The 15,373-nt window shown below is 35.3% G+C and overlaps 1 protein-coding gene across 1 annotated transcript; it reads right to left on the bottom strand.

Annotated features, from left to right (window-relative positions):
* Window positions 1-280: 280 nt before the first annotated feature.
* LOC121871649 (ectopic P granules protein 5 homolog) lies at window positions 281-15,367 on the bottom strand. The gene is made up of 7 exons (XM_042374059.1): window positions 15,300-15,367; window positions 11,781-12,077; window positions 10,615-10,791; window positions 9,420-9,578; window positions 2,667-2,807; window positions 1,119-1,238; window positions 281-652 (listed from the first exon to the last, which is right to left on the bottom strand). Exons 2-7 carry the CDS (start codon window positions 12,024-12,026, stop codon window positions 500-502), a joined length of 996 nt encoding a protein of 331 aa, XP_042229993.1. The 5' UTR covers window positions 12,027-12,077; window positions 15,300-15,367; the 3' UTR covers window positions 281-499.
* Window positions 15,368-15,373: the final 6 nt, after the last annotated feature.

Genomic DNA, 15,373 nt, shown 5'->3' with positions numbered 1-15,373 from the left:
TGTTCCTTTCCTCAAAGCTTAGATTGACTATTAGCGAGGAATATATATATTCGTTTCTTGGTCTGAATCTGAATTGACTATATCTGAGGGGTTATGGAAGTATTGGTATATAGTGTTTTAATAGCTTTAAAAAATCACCAAACACTGAATTAAAAGACATAAAATTAGAACACCGATGTCAACTATCACCATCTTTATGTCAAGTCTCTGTTTTCATAAGGAAGAACCTCCCAGGTGAGATGAATTGAGTACTTTGGGGTCTTGGCATCAAATGATCAGTTATGTTCACATTAAACCAAATGCAGCCTATCCAGTGGTATGAAGTCAGGTCGGCATGAATACTAAAGCATATATAACACTGAAAATTCCTCAACTAACAATGAGAGAGTAAGTTCTCACAGATGCCTGAGTCTGAAGCTGAGGAAAGAAAAAAGTTAATGACAATAGGAAATAATAAAGCATATAATAAGAAGACACACTAACTACTATGGGTCATCACTTACGCTTGAGTTATTGCTGCTGAGGTTGGGTCTGGCATGTCCACAAGGAGTGATGATGGAGAGGCCAGGGCAGCTTGAACCTGTGCCTTAGGCTGGTCTAGTCGGTGGAGTCTCAGACGTATAAGCAGTTCCCAAGACCAATTAAAGAACATCTGTACAGAAAAACCATCTTAATTAATGATTTTGATTGCACATATAATAAGCACAAGTGCAGACCTTTTGTCTAATGGACATGATTTTGAAGATACATTTACTTGGTTCTCCCAGTTATTTGTCAGTAACAAAGTGATTCCTCTATGACATAAAGTGGGACCATCTTTTCAGCCGCCTTATACAACTCCTTGTTTATCTTGCCTGTTTTCTCAACATACTGTATCTTCCACGATATAAATTGTGACTTTACAAACTCACAAGAAGAGAGTTAAAGGAACAACATATGGAAGTAGAAGTGATTAGTCACAGAATAGCAAAAAAAAAAAGAACAAAGTGGAATGTAAGTGGTAATCATATATACATCTACCCTGTGTGTGTAATATAACTACAGTAATCTATTAAGTTTCTCTCAGCATCTTTTGATGATACTCAAGATATAAAACATATTCAGTGAAATCATCTAACCTGTTCTGGAGATGGAGAGTACATAACAGAAGTGACTTGCTTAACTCCTTCAGTCAGCAGGCTTCCAGAATACAAATCACGACATATCTTAATATGAGCCTCCAATACAGTCAGCGCCACCTGTATACATTAATTTTATGAGTTTTGAAAATTTAAAAAGATTCTTCACTGTACAGTACAGTAAAACCCCCACAATTCGTATCCCTCAAATTGGAAATCAATCATAATTTGTAACGTTTTCTGTTAAAAAATATATACAGTACAGTATTACAAATTTCATAATATCTGGTAGAATTTCAAAATATGACACACTTTGAAAAAAAAAAAAAAAAAAATTATATATATATATATATATATATATATATATATATATATATATATATATATATATATATATATATATATATATATATATATATATATATATATATATATATATATATATATATATATATATATATATATAGAGTACTGTACTGGCTTTTATTTTTTATTTTTAAATAAAATCAACACACACAGTTCTTGTTGAAGTACAAGTTGACACTCAGTCTCATTCTCTCCCCAGTTGAGCTTGCTGAAGATAATTCTTGCCAGCTGATTCTCAACACTGGCTGCTGGCATGAACAGTAACCAAAGGGACACACATGTTACATCATCATTACCAGGCTCCCACAATTCCAAAGGCAGGGCACGGAATAAGTAGAGTGCCATACCCCCTACATTTGATATCCATTCCTGAAATAGTTTAAATAAAATACTTATTACTTAGTTCCAGCATCTTAAAAATAATTAAAAGTTAGTCTCAGCTGGCAAGGTTGAGTTAATATATTTTCAATTTTGGCTTTTCAGTTCTAAGAGTGGGCAAAGTTTAACATGGTACACTGTACATACAAAATCTCCAATCAATACCTTAAATCTAACTACTGTACTGTATTGTACATACTTTTTTATTATCTTTCTTCATTCAAATTTAAAGGAAGTGATAGGTTATACAAAGCCCCATGAGGGGAATAAAACAATAAAATCATGTTAATGGATCATAAATTAAAACATAAGCTGTGAACTAAATCTATTCATATCCTTAGATAATGGCAAATGTAACAAGCCTTACATGCAACACAAAGTTTTCATCTCTCTTATCTTCTCTCATAAGTTAATCTGTTATTGAAATTTGTGTCTCAATATTTTTCCAATTTCATGTACAGTACAATTTATTAGAGTACAGCTTCAACCAACTCTTCTGGTACAGGTATTAACGTTTATAGTAATTTAAAATGTTGAAACAATCTTTAACTTCAAGAATTTCACACAGTATATACAGTATCTCTCCTCTCTTCCTTTCAAGTGCAGTTCTCAAATCCTCTTTGCCATCCAATAATTCATTAGTCATGCTATAAAGCCATTACATTACAATATACTTACAGTCAATGATTCTCAAAAGACCTTGCTACTCCATGCACTTTAATCAAAGAATATCAATTACAAAATACTGTATTACTTTGTAACATTGTTTCAAAAGTGACAAGAAGACTGATGCATCAATGGTACCTGAGTTGCAGTAAGCAGATATGAAATAGATAACGGGTGCTTGGCTGCAATTGTAGCAAGAAGATCCCTGCCATTACGACTCAGAGCTTCTCTTGTTCCTTCATTTACAAATGTTGCCTCAAATATGTTGTTTACCACCACCTGTAAGATATGAAAGTTTTTATTACTAATAAATGGAAAAAAAATGTGATTAAATTGTTTGGGAACATGGTGCAATCTTTATTACTCTAATTACCAGTAAAGGACAGTATATACATTTCTCAAATATCGGTAGTGTATCAATTATCCATCTCTCCAAACTCCAGCCATTTTAACCTCGGTACAAATTCATAAAAAAATCCAATTGGGAGGAAACCAGGAATGTGGAAAGAATTAAATTTCACTACTGTACTATGCAATGTTGTGCAATAGGCCAAAGTTGAACCTATGTGAGCTCTATCAAGCCATACCCATGTGATTAACACCTACACTATGCTCTGGTGTTTAGTGTTATTCATATTTCAAAGATACAAACTTTGTTATCTTGTGCTTTGTGAAATGAATGAAGACCCCAAAGTCGCAAAAAGTTTTTGTTACTTTTTCCGATCAACAGAAGAAGCTAAGGTGCTTACATGGGCACCTGGGAACATCACTATGTCAGCTGGTCAGTGGTCTGAAAAGTGTGTGAAGAGATATGCATGAAAATTAAATCAGTGTCCAAATCTTCCTCCTGCCTCTTGGGGCGGAGGGACACCTGGTATCTATGCCAGTGTTCATCGTTTCCTCTCTTAAAACACAGTGTCCTTTCCTGTGTGAGGGGAATCTACAAGAAGTTTCTGGAGCAAGATAAATAATACCGGACTGCAAATGGTAAAAATCAACCTCCAAATATCAAGATACTGTATTCAAATCAGTGACCTTTTATAAATTCAGCCTTAGTAAACCCTTAATACAGTAGCTTGAATTTAATAACTCATAATTAGATATAACTCAGAATGGCAGTAAAATATTCTACTGTAAATTATTTTTTAATTATTTGACATAAAAAATATATTTTGCACAACTCGAATATTCTGCAATATGATGACACAATCTCAGAATGGCATAACATGTGTAACCTTATGCTTGGGTCCCACTCTTGTGCTAGCCAACCCACCCATTATCTCCTGCTTGCTCAGCATATTTATCACTTGTCCATGATCGTTTGAGAAAAAAATTATTACAATACAGTATAGTACTCTACTGTGGCTTAGAAATAAAGAAAATATAGCATAAAAATATAAAATAAGAAATATGAAGAGCGTGAGTGTGTATGTGAGAGAAATGAACGTTTGCGTGAGGAGGCAGTCTGCTGTAAATGTAACTGTACTGCTCCCTCCCACCCTTCCCTGATGCGAGTCAGCTGGGTAGCTGAACTGTGTCAAGTCCCCCAGAGGAGCTATTCTTTGTAAATAAAATAATATATACAGGTACTAATAAATAAAATAAAAGAAAAAATAATGCATCGTCATTTGGCAATCATTTAACTACTGTATACACGAGACAGCGAACAGCTGAGAGATCCCCCACGCCATTCCCCCCTTCCCTTTCCCAGCTGTGTGTGACAACTCCCACATGTGTAAGAAAAGTTTATTCCTTGTTGCTTTTGACCTTATTTTTTTTTGTACATCCTGTATGAAAGATTGTCCGTGCATGTAACAAAAAAAAATAATAACCACTCTGGCATACGTCTCTGTCTTGCACTGGTTCAGTGAACGCCTCCCAGGCATTCACTGGTAAGGTTGGTGCTTTAAGTGCTTACAATACAGAATTGTACTGCATATAGTATTGTGGCTAAATTATCCTCATTCTTCACCTGTAGTGCTGGTAGGTCATTTTGGCCCAAAAGTTGGGTATTGGGGTGGAACGAAAGACTGGGAGGAAAGTGCCTTGATAACTCGGAATGGTTAGAGCCCCAAAAACAATTTCCAATCATGTTTCTGCGCCCCAAAAAACTTCACTTGTCCAATGTGGGATTTACATTCTTGAATAATATCATTTTTGGCATATTCACACCGGGCAAACTTAATACCTTAAGGGAAAAATTGTGTTTGGAGAAGTTGAAAAAAAAATCTAACCTAGTTTCAAGCGTGAATATATATTGGACTGCATATGTATAGCGTATACATGTACTATCGTGGACAAAAGTTCGCTCCCTGTGGTGAAACCGAGTCACCAGAATGAGTCTCCGAACTGATTTACCTTGACTGTCATCTGGTGCGGGTGTGCTGTTTTTTCTCATATGGGGTCGATACTGCTTCATTTTGGGAGGGAGCGAACTTTTGTCCATGATAGTACACTCACTACAGAAAGTATCTGGATGTCAAAATAAACACTGCGACTCCTGTTGTCTCAGTAAGGTTGTCAGAATCCTTCGTCCATTGTGTCACATTGTCTAGCAAAACATTTTGCAGATACTTTTTGTAGAAATTACACATAAATATGTATGTGCTAAAGTTTATTTGTAATGTGTTTGTAGATACTGAAATACTCGGATAACACTGTACAGAAGGTTGCATTCACCAATGAAAAATAAACCTTCACTGGCAACCACATGCTCTTTGCTGTATGGGTATGCCACCAACAACAGAGCTTTTATTTTAATTTGATCAGTGATCTGCACACTTAATAATGCCTCAATCTTTTCAAAGCAAGAGTGCCTTTAGTTTAGCACCAACCTTTTTCTCTCACACAAATAAGGCACATGGATAGCTTATTTTGCTGTACTGGCAACTGAGGGATGCTAGAGTTTGTCATAAATAATTTTCTCAGCTAATGTCATTACCCTACATGGTTTCTTCACTGCAGCAACACTAGCAGACTGTTTATAGTTAGGTGGCACCGTGTAGTAAAGTGTAAATAGAAATTTTTTTTTTTTAAAAACAACTAAAAGTCAAGCAATTTCTCATCCTCATCAATGTAAACAAACCAAGGTTCTAGCCAAGGGGACCTGGCAGCTGGAACCACTGCTTGAGAAATGCGCAGGTAGCATGCACAGGGCCAGGGCCATATACTGTACAATATAATCTCTCATCTTTCAGTAAATAATTAATCACTTAGTATTTATTTAATTGTTTATAATCAAATCCATGCCAGATGAGACCCTACTGAATTTTATTCTGGCGAAGTGGCGATCACATGATAACCTTCTGCAGTTCTGTATATTTGCCAATAATTCATGTAACATTTTATGTAGAGTTTATGCCTATTATAGGATATCCAAAATTCAGAAAATTCCCAAATCCAGTTTGTTTCCAGTCCAAGGCTTGCCAGTTGAGTAGACACATACTTGTATGCAGTATTCAGGAAATGTATGTAGTGCTTTTTGTACTGTAGTTATTGCTGCCTCTCATAAAGAAACATTGCATCATTGATTTGGTAAATTTATGAATAAGGAGTGATTTCTCTAGTTTCTACACCTCATACACTTTGTAGATAACAATAACACTGAAAATGATCAACTAAGAAAGTTAGGGAAGTATCTATATTTTTCTGGCTAAATAAACTGTTTCAATATCAATATGATCGTGGAGATGTATGGAAACTTCTTTTACCCCCTTTCATAAGGAGGTAATTGATGAAAGTTTAGTGATATTCAAGGTAAGACCTGACTTCAAGCAGTTCATCTTATTGAAGAAGCCCTGGTATAAAAATATATGTACAGGTATGGGACCATTTATCTGGCATGCTTGGGATCTGGGGGTCGCCAAATAGCTTTTTTATGGAATTTGGAGCACCAGGCATAAAATGTACAAAATGTTCAGTAAACTCTTTGTAACTGACTGTGAAGACTCTGTTCAGATCATTAGATTCACACCTAAAAGTAGCTTTTAACTGTACACTAACATTAAAACTGAAAATTGTAGGCATATAAACATCAATAACAAGAGGATATAAATAGTTCAATAATAATGAAAGCATAAAGAGAGCAAAAATGACACATGTTAGTGTACACACTGTGTCGCAGTTGTCCCTAATACTCGCCTTAACATCGGTGCTCTGGCCCAGATCCTTCGACCTCTTCACACACTCACCACACGGCTTCACCGATGTAAAATTTTATTCCTTGTGATAATTATTTATTTTAATTATTTATTTTTACATTTTCTATTTGTAAGATTGTGTGTGCGTGTGAAAGTGGTAAAAAAAAAAAGAAAATTATGTGTATCTACTTGAAAACACGAGTTGAAAAATAATTTATACTTTATGATAATTTTTTTCACTTTCTATATGTAAGATTGAGTGTGTATGTAACCAAATAAAGAAAATTAAGAAAGTTACACATATCTACCGGAAGTTATGAGTTGAAAAATAAGTATACCATAACATATACCGGGGTAGCTCACAGTTAATGAAAGGTTTTAAATATCCTTATTTGGACCAAGAATCACTTTTGGCACTCATTTTAAATAATTTGTTCCAGAACATAGCCGTTATTAAAGTGTTCTGGATACCGTGACCCTAGACAAACAGTCCCATACCTGTATTATGTGACTGTGAAACAGGCAGTGTGCTCAATATGACACTGACATCTTAAAAAAACCCATTGGGGGTGTTAAAGGCCATAATGAAAAAACTGTAATCCCCCATAAATAGGTAAGGGGAACTGATAACTGGTAAAGTAACCCTTACTTATGTGTCTAGATTCATGCATATACAGAACACTGAAATATGTGGAACTGTCAGAAAAAATGGAAAAAAGACAAAAAAATAATTTACTACCACCCAGTGTGAGTACAGTGGTCCCTCGGTTAACGAACTCAATCCGTTCCAGCAGGTTGTTTGTTAACCGAAAAGTTCGTTAACTGAAACCATTGTTTCAATGGGTTTTTGGGTAATTAGTTCCAGCTCACCGAAAATTTCCTAAATTCAACAAAAATGGTAGAAAAGTTCACTTACTTTGAGGTGTGTATGTAGAAGGCTCCTGGATGATGATGATGGGAATTAGAATGGGGGTGGAGGAGAAGGAAGAAGAGAAGGCATTGGGGTGGAAGAGAAGTCACCCCATGGCACCATTTCACCCATAAAATTTTAGTTCTCTTGGTGTATTTCAAGATTATTTTCTTTAAATCAACACTGCACTGCATTATATATTGTCAATATGTAAAATATATTTCAAAATGACCAATAATTTGCTTGGAAACACAGAAAAAAGCATTTAGTTGAAGAGAGTCTCAAGCAAGATGTTACCTCCAGTGAAAACAGAGAGAGACTAACGCCTGTTTGTTGTGTTAAGAGGCTGGATGCCGCACATTAAACTAGTCATTTTACCTTCAATTATGTTCAATAATTGTTAAAATGACTAAAAAATTGAATATTAAACTTTTAAAATTATTGAATAGTATAAACTTCTTGATATTTACTAAAATAGTAAGGAATTTAAGCACTAGAACCGATTAATGTATTGGCGGACTGATACTAAAGCTGGTTGCCCGGCCAGTGCAAGCGAAAACATGTTGAGGTCGGTTCGTAAGAAATTCGTTAACCGAATTTTTGTTCGTTAACCGAATTGAAGATTCTTATGGAAGGCAGTTCGTTAACCGAGGCGTTCGTTAACCGAGGGATCACTGTATTTTGAATACCAAAAGTCTGGTAAAGTATTTGCAATCAACTGGCATGACAAGTGGCAAATTATCATGCTGGCTGTAGTTCACAAGGCTCATATACAAAACAGTGATAAGCAGGACTAAATGACCTGAAGCAGTTTTGGATTGCTCTGTACAGTGAAAACAAGAGGTTGATTGATAAAAGTGGTTGTCAACTAAACGCAGTGGAACATGTGAGAGAAACTGTAAAATAGTATCATACATTTTTTTTGTAGTTGTCATAACAGTCCTCAACTCATATAATACTTGTATACATTATACCTGGTAAAGATGGGGAATAAAAAAACAAAACAAAGAAAATTCCAGATCCCAAAAAAGTATGGTACTGTACTCTAACTTCCACAGGGTAAGCACGACAAGAAACACAGGCTCAGGGTAGACTTCTTGGGCTCTATGCCATTAAACCAATGAACTGTTACAATGTTTGTATGTATGTATATGAGATAGAGATGGTCAGTGTTTGGTGTGGAGAATGTGATGTATGGTTATGGGTGGCACCCAGTTATAGGAATTACTACTCTATGAAAAAGTACAGAGGTAATTTGTAAATAAAGTATGAGTATTGTGTGCAAAAAACAAGAGTGTTAGTGTATTTTCACTCTAGCCCAGTGGCTTTTACAAACCATACATAAAATTTCACATTATAAACCTCCTGTCCCATAACTCTCACTCAGCTGATTGGCCCAAGATGCTCAACTTCATTACCACAGCATGGCTAAACTATTTCTTTGTTAAATGTTTGCATGCTGTCTTAATTTCATAAGTGTGAAAATTGTGTTGGAGAAAAATATTTTCACTAAGTTTTATTTTGCACCAGTGGTGTGTGACTGGAAAACCTAATTATACATTATTGGGTTAAACTCACACTGCAGTATCTGACACTCAATCAAAATCTAACTACTTGGGGGAGACTTAAAGTATATATCACAGCTTATATTATTTAGAGACTTGTTACTGTAATACCAAAGTATAGTTGACTAGAAACTCTAAGCATTACTAAAGAAGTTATTTTACAACTGTATACAGTACTATAGTTTAACTATAGTATGGTAACAGTATATGGTACAGAAATGCATATTCACTAATACCTTATTATCTATAACAAATTAAACACAACACAATAGCTAACCTGTAAAGATTCCAAATGAGCTACTGCCTGAGACATGGCAGTGCTGTGGCTCAATGAGTACTGGTGCAAAGAAAGGAAGCTTTGCCAGTGGTCAGTGATGTACTCCACAGTGTGTCGAAGAAGGCGACATATGCGTTTGGTTGCACCACGATATCTAACCTAGTAGATATTACAGAAAAGTATATACAGTATACAGGGTGATTCAGCAAAGAGTACATTAAATTTGAGGATGAAATCCTTGGATAATTCTAAACCACAATGTCCCTATGGTAAAATGTCAGATTCTGCATAGTTTCCATGTTACAATACATTTAATGTTTGTATTAATGAGAGTGAATTTGAAGTGAAACCCCCTAGGTTTCTGTAATCATTTATTCCCAGATCTCTATAGTGTGACCCCTCTTTGTTACAACTTAAAGGAAATGTTCAAAGTTGCTCCCTTCTGCCTCAATACAGGCCTGTACATGTTGTACCATTGATTGTCTGACCCATTCCAGAATGCCTGGACTATGTTTAATTTGCTCACACCTGTCATGAACACGTGGGCATATGCAGAATCTGACATTTTACCAAAGACATTGTGGTTTAGAATTATCCAAGGATTTCATCCTCCAATTTAATGCACTCTTTGCTGAATCACCCTGCATAGGTTAATTACCAAGTCAGCAAATTTGATTACAGTACTCAGCAAGGCCTCAGCACCATATGTGCCAAGTTATGGGGATTTTACTGTAAAAGTATCATTTTATTTATAATATTCATGATTCTGTACTAGCAACAATGAACAAGTGTTATTATCCTTTTCATTATTGGAAATTACAAAATTCAGTCATCTGGGGGGTCCCTCCAGGGCACACATGATCAAAGTCAAAGGGTTAATACAGTACAGTACTAAACATGTCTACCTTCTCCTTCTATTTATATCTGGAGGGGTCAAATTAAATTGTGCAGCATTAGTAATGCAATCTTGTAACAATTCATGGACTGTGGGTACATAGTATAAACCATGTCCTTCATGACCCGCCCGCCCCACTTAGTCAAGTCTGGGGTTTTAGTGGCCACACAATTGGACCGGTGCAGCTTTTCCATTTTTGAGGGGAATTATGGAAATTTTCCTTCACTGGTTTAATAGATATAAATATTATTATTACCATCCAAGGGTTGCAATAATCTGCCAACTAATTATTAGACTAACCTGAGAATATGTTGCCAGTCCTGTACGAAAAAGCTGTAAAAGATGAGTAGCAAATGCAAACAGCTTCATAAAGCCCTGGTGACTTGTGCAAGACACATCATAGTTGAGTGATCCATCCTCTTCCTTGATCAATAATATGTGCTGGAAGATTTCTTTGAAGGGCACTTGGTTTAAGATCTGAAAGCCCATTATATAAGAGTGAAAGATGCTGTAAGATGCAAAAATTATGAATTCTTTCTTTAACCAGGAACCTTTAAATATTAATTTGAAATCTAAATCATAACTGGAAAGCAGTGTAAAACATCAACAAAACTAATCATCTGGAGAATATGAAGTACATCAGATAAAACATGATGCTTCATACACAGAAAGCCACAAAATTTGTGTGTAGAAGTACATCTGTGTGGGTACTAAACTAAGCTATTTTTTTTACAAGTGGTCAAAGATAAGGCAGTAGATAAAAGTATTCCGCACAACACTGAATATTAAAAGCAAAGGAAAGAAAAAGAATGAAGGAAAACAAGTAATTCATGAGTGGCAAAGAAATTATTAGAGAGGAGAGGCAGAAGGAGAAAAGTGTTGCTATGAAAAGTCACAAACACTGCAGTGGTTGATAGATTGGGGAGGATTCACACAGTAATGCTGAAGGTTAAAGGCTTGTGGAAGTGAGGTTAACTGACCAGAATTGATTTGCCTACTGTACTTAATAAATAAATCCTTGAGGGTCAATGATTTCAGGTGTTAAAAGGCTGATTAGAGATACTATACTACAGTACAGTGAGAACACTTTGCACACTTGGAAAAATGAATGAAAAATAAATTTTCAATTGTCACAAACATAAAAAGGAGAAAAAAAAATATATATCCTAGTGACTGATGTTCAATATACGTAAATTTTTTAGATTAGTAAATAAACCAGTCATTAACAAATGAAAATTAATAGATACATCTCTCTGGTTTATTTGTGACTGCAGAAGTTCTCATGTTCACTGTTACCGGTACATTAAATTAATTTAGGTGAAAAAGTGAAAGTGGGTCCCAAAGGCACAACTGCTTAACATATGATAAATGCAATTTATCCACCCGATACTAATGGGAATGATGGTATGGATAAGAAAGTACAGACATGTGTAAAACACTTTTCATCAACTTCAATGATTATCTACCTGAACAACATCATTTTCATTGAAGCGGGCCCACAGCTGAGCAGGGTCTTCCTCCTCCTCCCCAGAACTGTCAACCACCACCCAGACATTATCATTTTTATCTTCACTAAGGTTCTTATCTTCATCAACTTGACTCGGCAATGCAGTTTCTTTAAGATGATGAAGAAAATCTTCCCTGGCTTTAACTGGGTTGAGTATAGTAGAGAGCACAGTGAGGGCATGGTCTAGTGGCCAGCACCCTAACATTCCACCACAAACTCCCCCATCAATGCCATCTTGTTCCCATGGTCCTCCAATCTATCAAAAATACAGTATAATAAATTACAATACATTTTTTATCTTCCTAACACTGTATCTCAGTCATAAGATAGGGAATAACATACAATACTGGGTTAATATACTGTACATAAAAAATGATTTTACAGTATATATACCTGTACAGTAAAGCCAATGAATGTTATACATTACAAATTAATAATCACAGAAAATTTTAACCCTGTACCAATATCCTGTACTGTACAGGTTGTACCTCTCTAGTCCGGCATTCTGTGGTCCGGAAACTCCCGTGGTCCGGTATGATTTTAGTTTGTCCAATAGGTAGATAGGCAGCTCTTTTTTTTTTTTTACTTATCTGAATTATTATTACAGGACTATTCAATTTTTGCCCCTCAGGCCCCAATGTGGTCAGTGACCTATGCCCGGTGGGCTAACTTCAAAAAAAAAAAAAAAAAACAGCCGCGGGAAATTAAGGTTTGTTTACATCCGGCTGCTCTCTCTCTCGCTCTCTCTGCTTGTCTATACAGTGACCCCTCGGTTAACGAACTCAATCCGTTCCAGAAGGTCGTTCGTTAACCGAAAAGTTCGTTAACCGAAACCATTGCTTCAATGGGTTTTTGGGTAATTGGTTCCAGCTCACCGAAAATTTCCTAAATTCAACAAAAATGGTAGAAAAGTTCACTTACTTTGAGGTGTGTATGTAGAAGGCTCCTGGGTGATGATGATGATGGAATTTAGAATGGGGGTGGAGGAGAAGGAAGAAGAGAAGGCATTGGGGTGGAAGAGAAGTCACCCCATGGCGCCATTTCACCCATAAAATTTTAGCTCTCTTGGTGTAATTCAAGATTATTTTCTTTAAATCAACACTGCACTGCATTATATATTGTCGATATGTAAAATAAATTTCAAAATGACCAATAATTTGCTTGGAAACACAGAAAAAAAGCGTTTAGTTGAAGAGTCTCAAGCAAGATGTTACCTCCAGTGAAAACAGAGAGAGACTAACGCCTGTTTGCTGTGTTAAGAGGCTGGATGCCGCACATTAAACTAGTCACTTTACCTTCAATTATGTTCAATAAGTGTTAAAATGACTAAAAAATTGAATATTAAACTTTTAAAATTATTGAATAGTATAAACTTTGATATTTACTAAAATAGTAAGGAATTTAAGCCCTAGAACCCCATTAATGTATTGGCGACTGATACAAAGTTGGTTGCCCGTCAGTGCAAGGGGGCTAAAACATGCTGAGTTTCGAGCCTGTAAGAAATTCTGTTAACCGGAATTTTTGTTCATAACCGACTATTGAAGATCCTGCGGAAGGTAAAGTTTGTTAACCGAAATTTCGTTAACTGTGGCATTTTAAAACGTAGGGTCACTGTAGAGTACAACATTTAACCCTTCAATATATATATGCAACAAGTGTTGTTTATATTCTTCGTTGGTAATACCCATATAGCCACACAAAAGCACCTCACATACGCCAAGCAGTCCATTTACCATTAATGGTTAGCTACTTACAGTATATTGTTCCATTTATTAACATTAAATAACATTACAGGTACTTCAAACAACCATATTATTTTTTTTACATTAATTTTACTACAGCTAAAATCAGGGTCTTATTTTCTTCAGTTTTATATGTAGAACCAATCAGTCACTGGTTTCCTAAGCTTTAACATAAACAATGCCGGCAGCCGTCTCGTCTCGTCTCGTCTCCTCTAATATTCCACGTATTATTAATAAATTGTATTGTTAATTTTGCACACACATACATTAATTCAATAAAAACAAATTCAGAAACATTAATTAAAATATAGATGAACAGTAAATAAGTGTTGCTTTCATATTCTTATGTAAAGTAATGACGATATGTTTTCACGTGTGCGCATGCGCACTTACATACGCGATCTCTCTTTTCTTTACCATTATCGTTAGCTACTTCTATTGTTCCATTTATTAACATTAAATAACATTACTTAAAACAACCATATTAATTTTACTACAGCTACAACCAAGGTCTTATTTTCTTCAGTTTTATATGTAGAACTAGTCAGTCACTGGCTTTGTAATCAACGAAAACAATGCTGTGTCATTTCCTCGTGTGTTTTAATATTCTACGTATTATTAATGCATTGTATTGCTCATTTTGCACACAAACATTAATTCAATAAAAAAGACATTCAGTAATAAACAATAATGAATCTTTTGTACAGAAGAGAAATGACGCTGTTTACATGATTATGCACGTCGTCTGCACGTTGGCGGGCCGTTCAAACCTGTCGAAATTCAAGTTTCCGCCGTCAAATTGTTTATTTATTTATTTTTTTGTGTGTTCCAATAAAATACGTTAAGAATTAAAAACTCGCGAAATTTGAGAAGTTACTATACGACATTTAACCCTTCAATATGTCTTCAAAGAGACCATGATGCAGAGAAAGTGGTGCTAGTGCTTCCAAGCATAAGCACAAGTCACTATCTATCCAGGAAAAGGGTGAATTTCCATGGTCCGGCACCGGTCAGGTCCCGAGGTTGCCGGAATAGAGAGGTACAACCTGTATTAATAAACTTGTATTCAATAATAAAATTAAATTTATATTTAAATGATGGCACAAAGAGTGAATGTCGCAACAATTCTGACATTTATTTAAATGATGGCACAAAGAGTGAATGTCGCAACAATTCTGACATTTGTTAAAATAAAGCACAGTATGGTGTATTTAAAGCCCTAAATCCAGTTTTCCAGGCTTTTAAGATATATTAACAAGTCTGGTATGCTTAGCAGTCTCTAGAACCCGAGATACAATCTTCCACTTTATTTTACAAACACATAAAAGCAAGCATCCAAAACAAATCCAAAACAAAGTCCTTTTAAAAATTTCAAAAGTTCTTATCCGATATAAAAATTAAGACTTGATGAATGTTCAAAGACCCTAGCCAGTGAAACACCCTTTAGCATTACTGCACAACAACAATACAGTATAAGATTAGAATAAATGCTAAGTTTAGCTCAGACATTGTTTCTTCTTATTTGTTTATATGGAAATACCAGTTTGTAATTCTAAAATGAGTGAGGGGTAAAGGGTAATTATTCTTAAGTTGAAAATAAAACTAATAAGAACTCAGACCTGATTTGGTTGCTTGACCTATATTTTCAGCCTTTAGTATTTAATTCCAGATAAAAATTAAGTGTTATCAACTTCAAATATCATAAATTAGTTACACCAATGTATACTATACAGTACCTGAATGTATGATGGAGCCCAAGTACCAACGCCAGGTGGGCATCTTAAGACGTGGTTGAGAATAAACAGGTGAT

This window comes from Homarus americanus, unplaced genomic scaffold (assembly GCF_018991925.1).
Source record: "Homarus americanus isolate GMGI-L3 unplaced genomic scaffold, GMGI_Hamer_2.0 scaffold7568, whole genome shotgun sequence".
Taxonomy (NCBI): Eukaryota; Metazoa; Arthropoda; class Malacostraca; order Decapoda; family Nephropidae; genus Homarus; species Homarus americanus.
Note: the sequence above shows the minus strand (reverse complement) of the source record. Positions and strands in the feature narration are given on the sequence as shown.

Coding starts and splice junctions, on each gene's coding strand:
- LOC121871649 (XM_042374059.1), bottom strand. CDS start 12,026: ATGTTAGGGTGCTGGCCACTAGACCATGCCCTCACTGTGCTCTCTACT. Junction 9,579..10,614: donor GACTGGCAACATATTCTCAG/GTTAGTCTAATA, acceptor AATATCTACTAG/GTTAGATATCGTGGTGCAAC. Junction 653..1,118: donor ACTCTCCATCTCCAGAACAG/GTTAGATGATTT, acceptor TTTTCTGTACAG/ATGTTCTTTAATTGGTCTTG.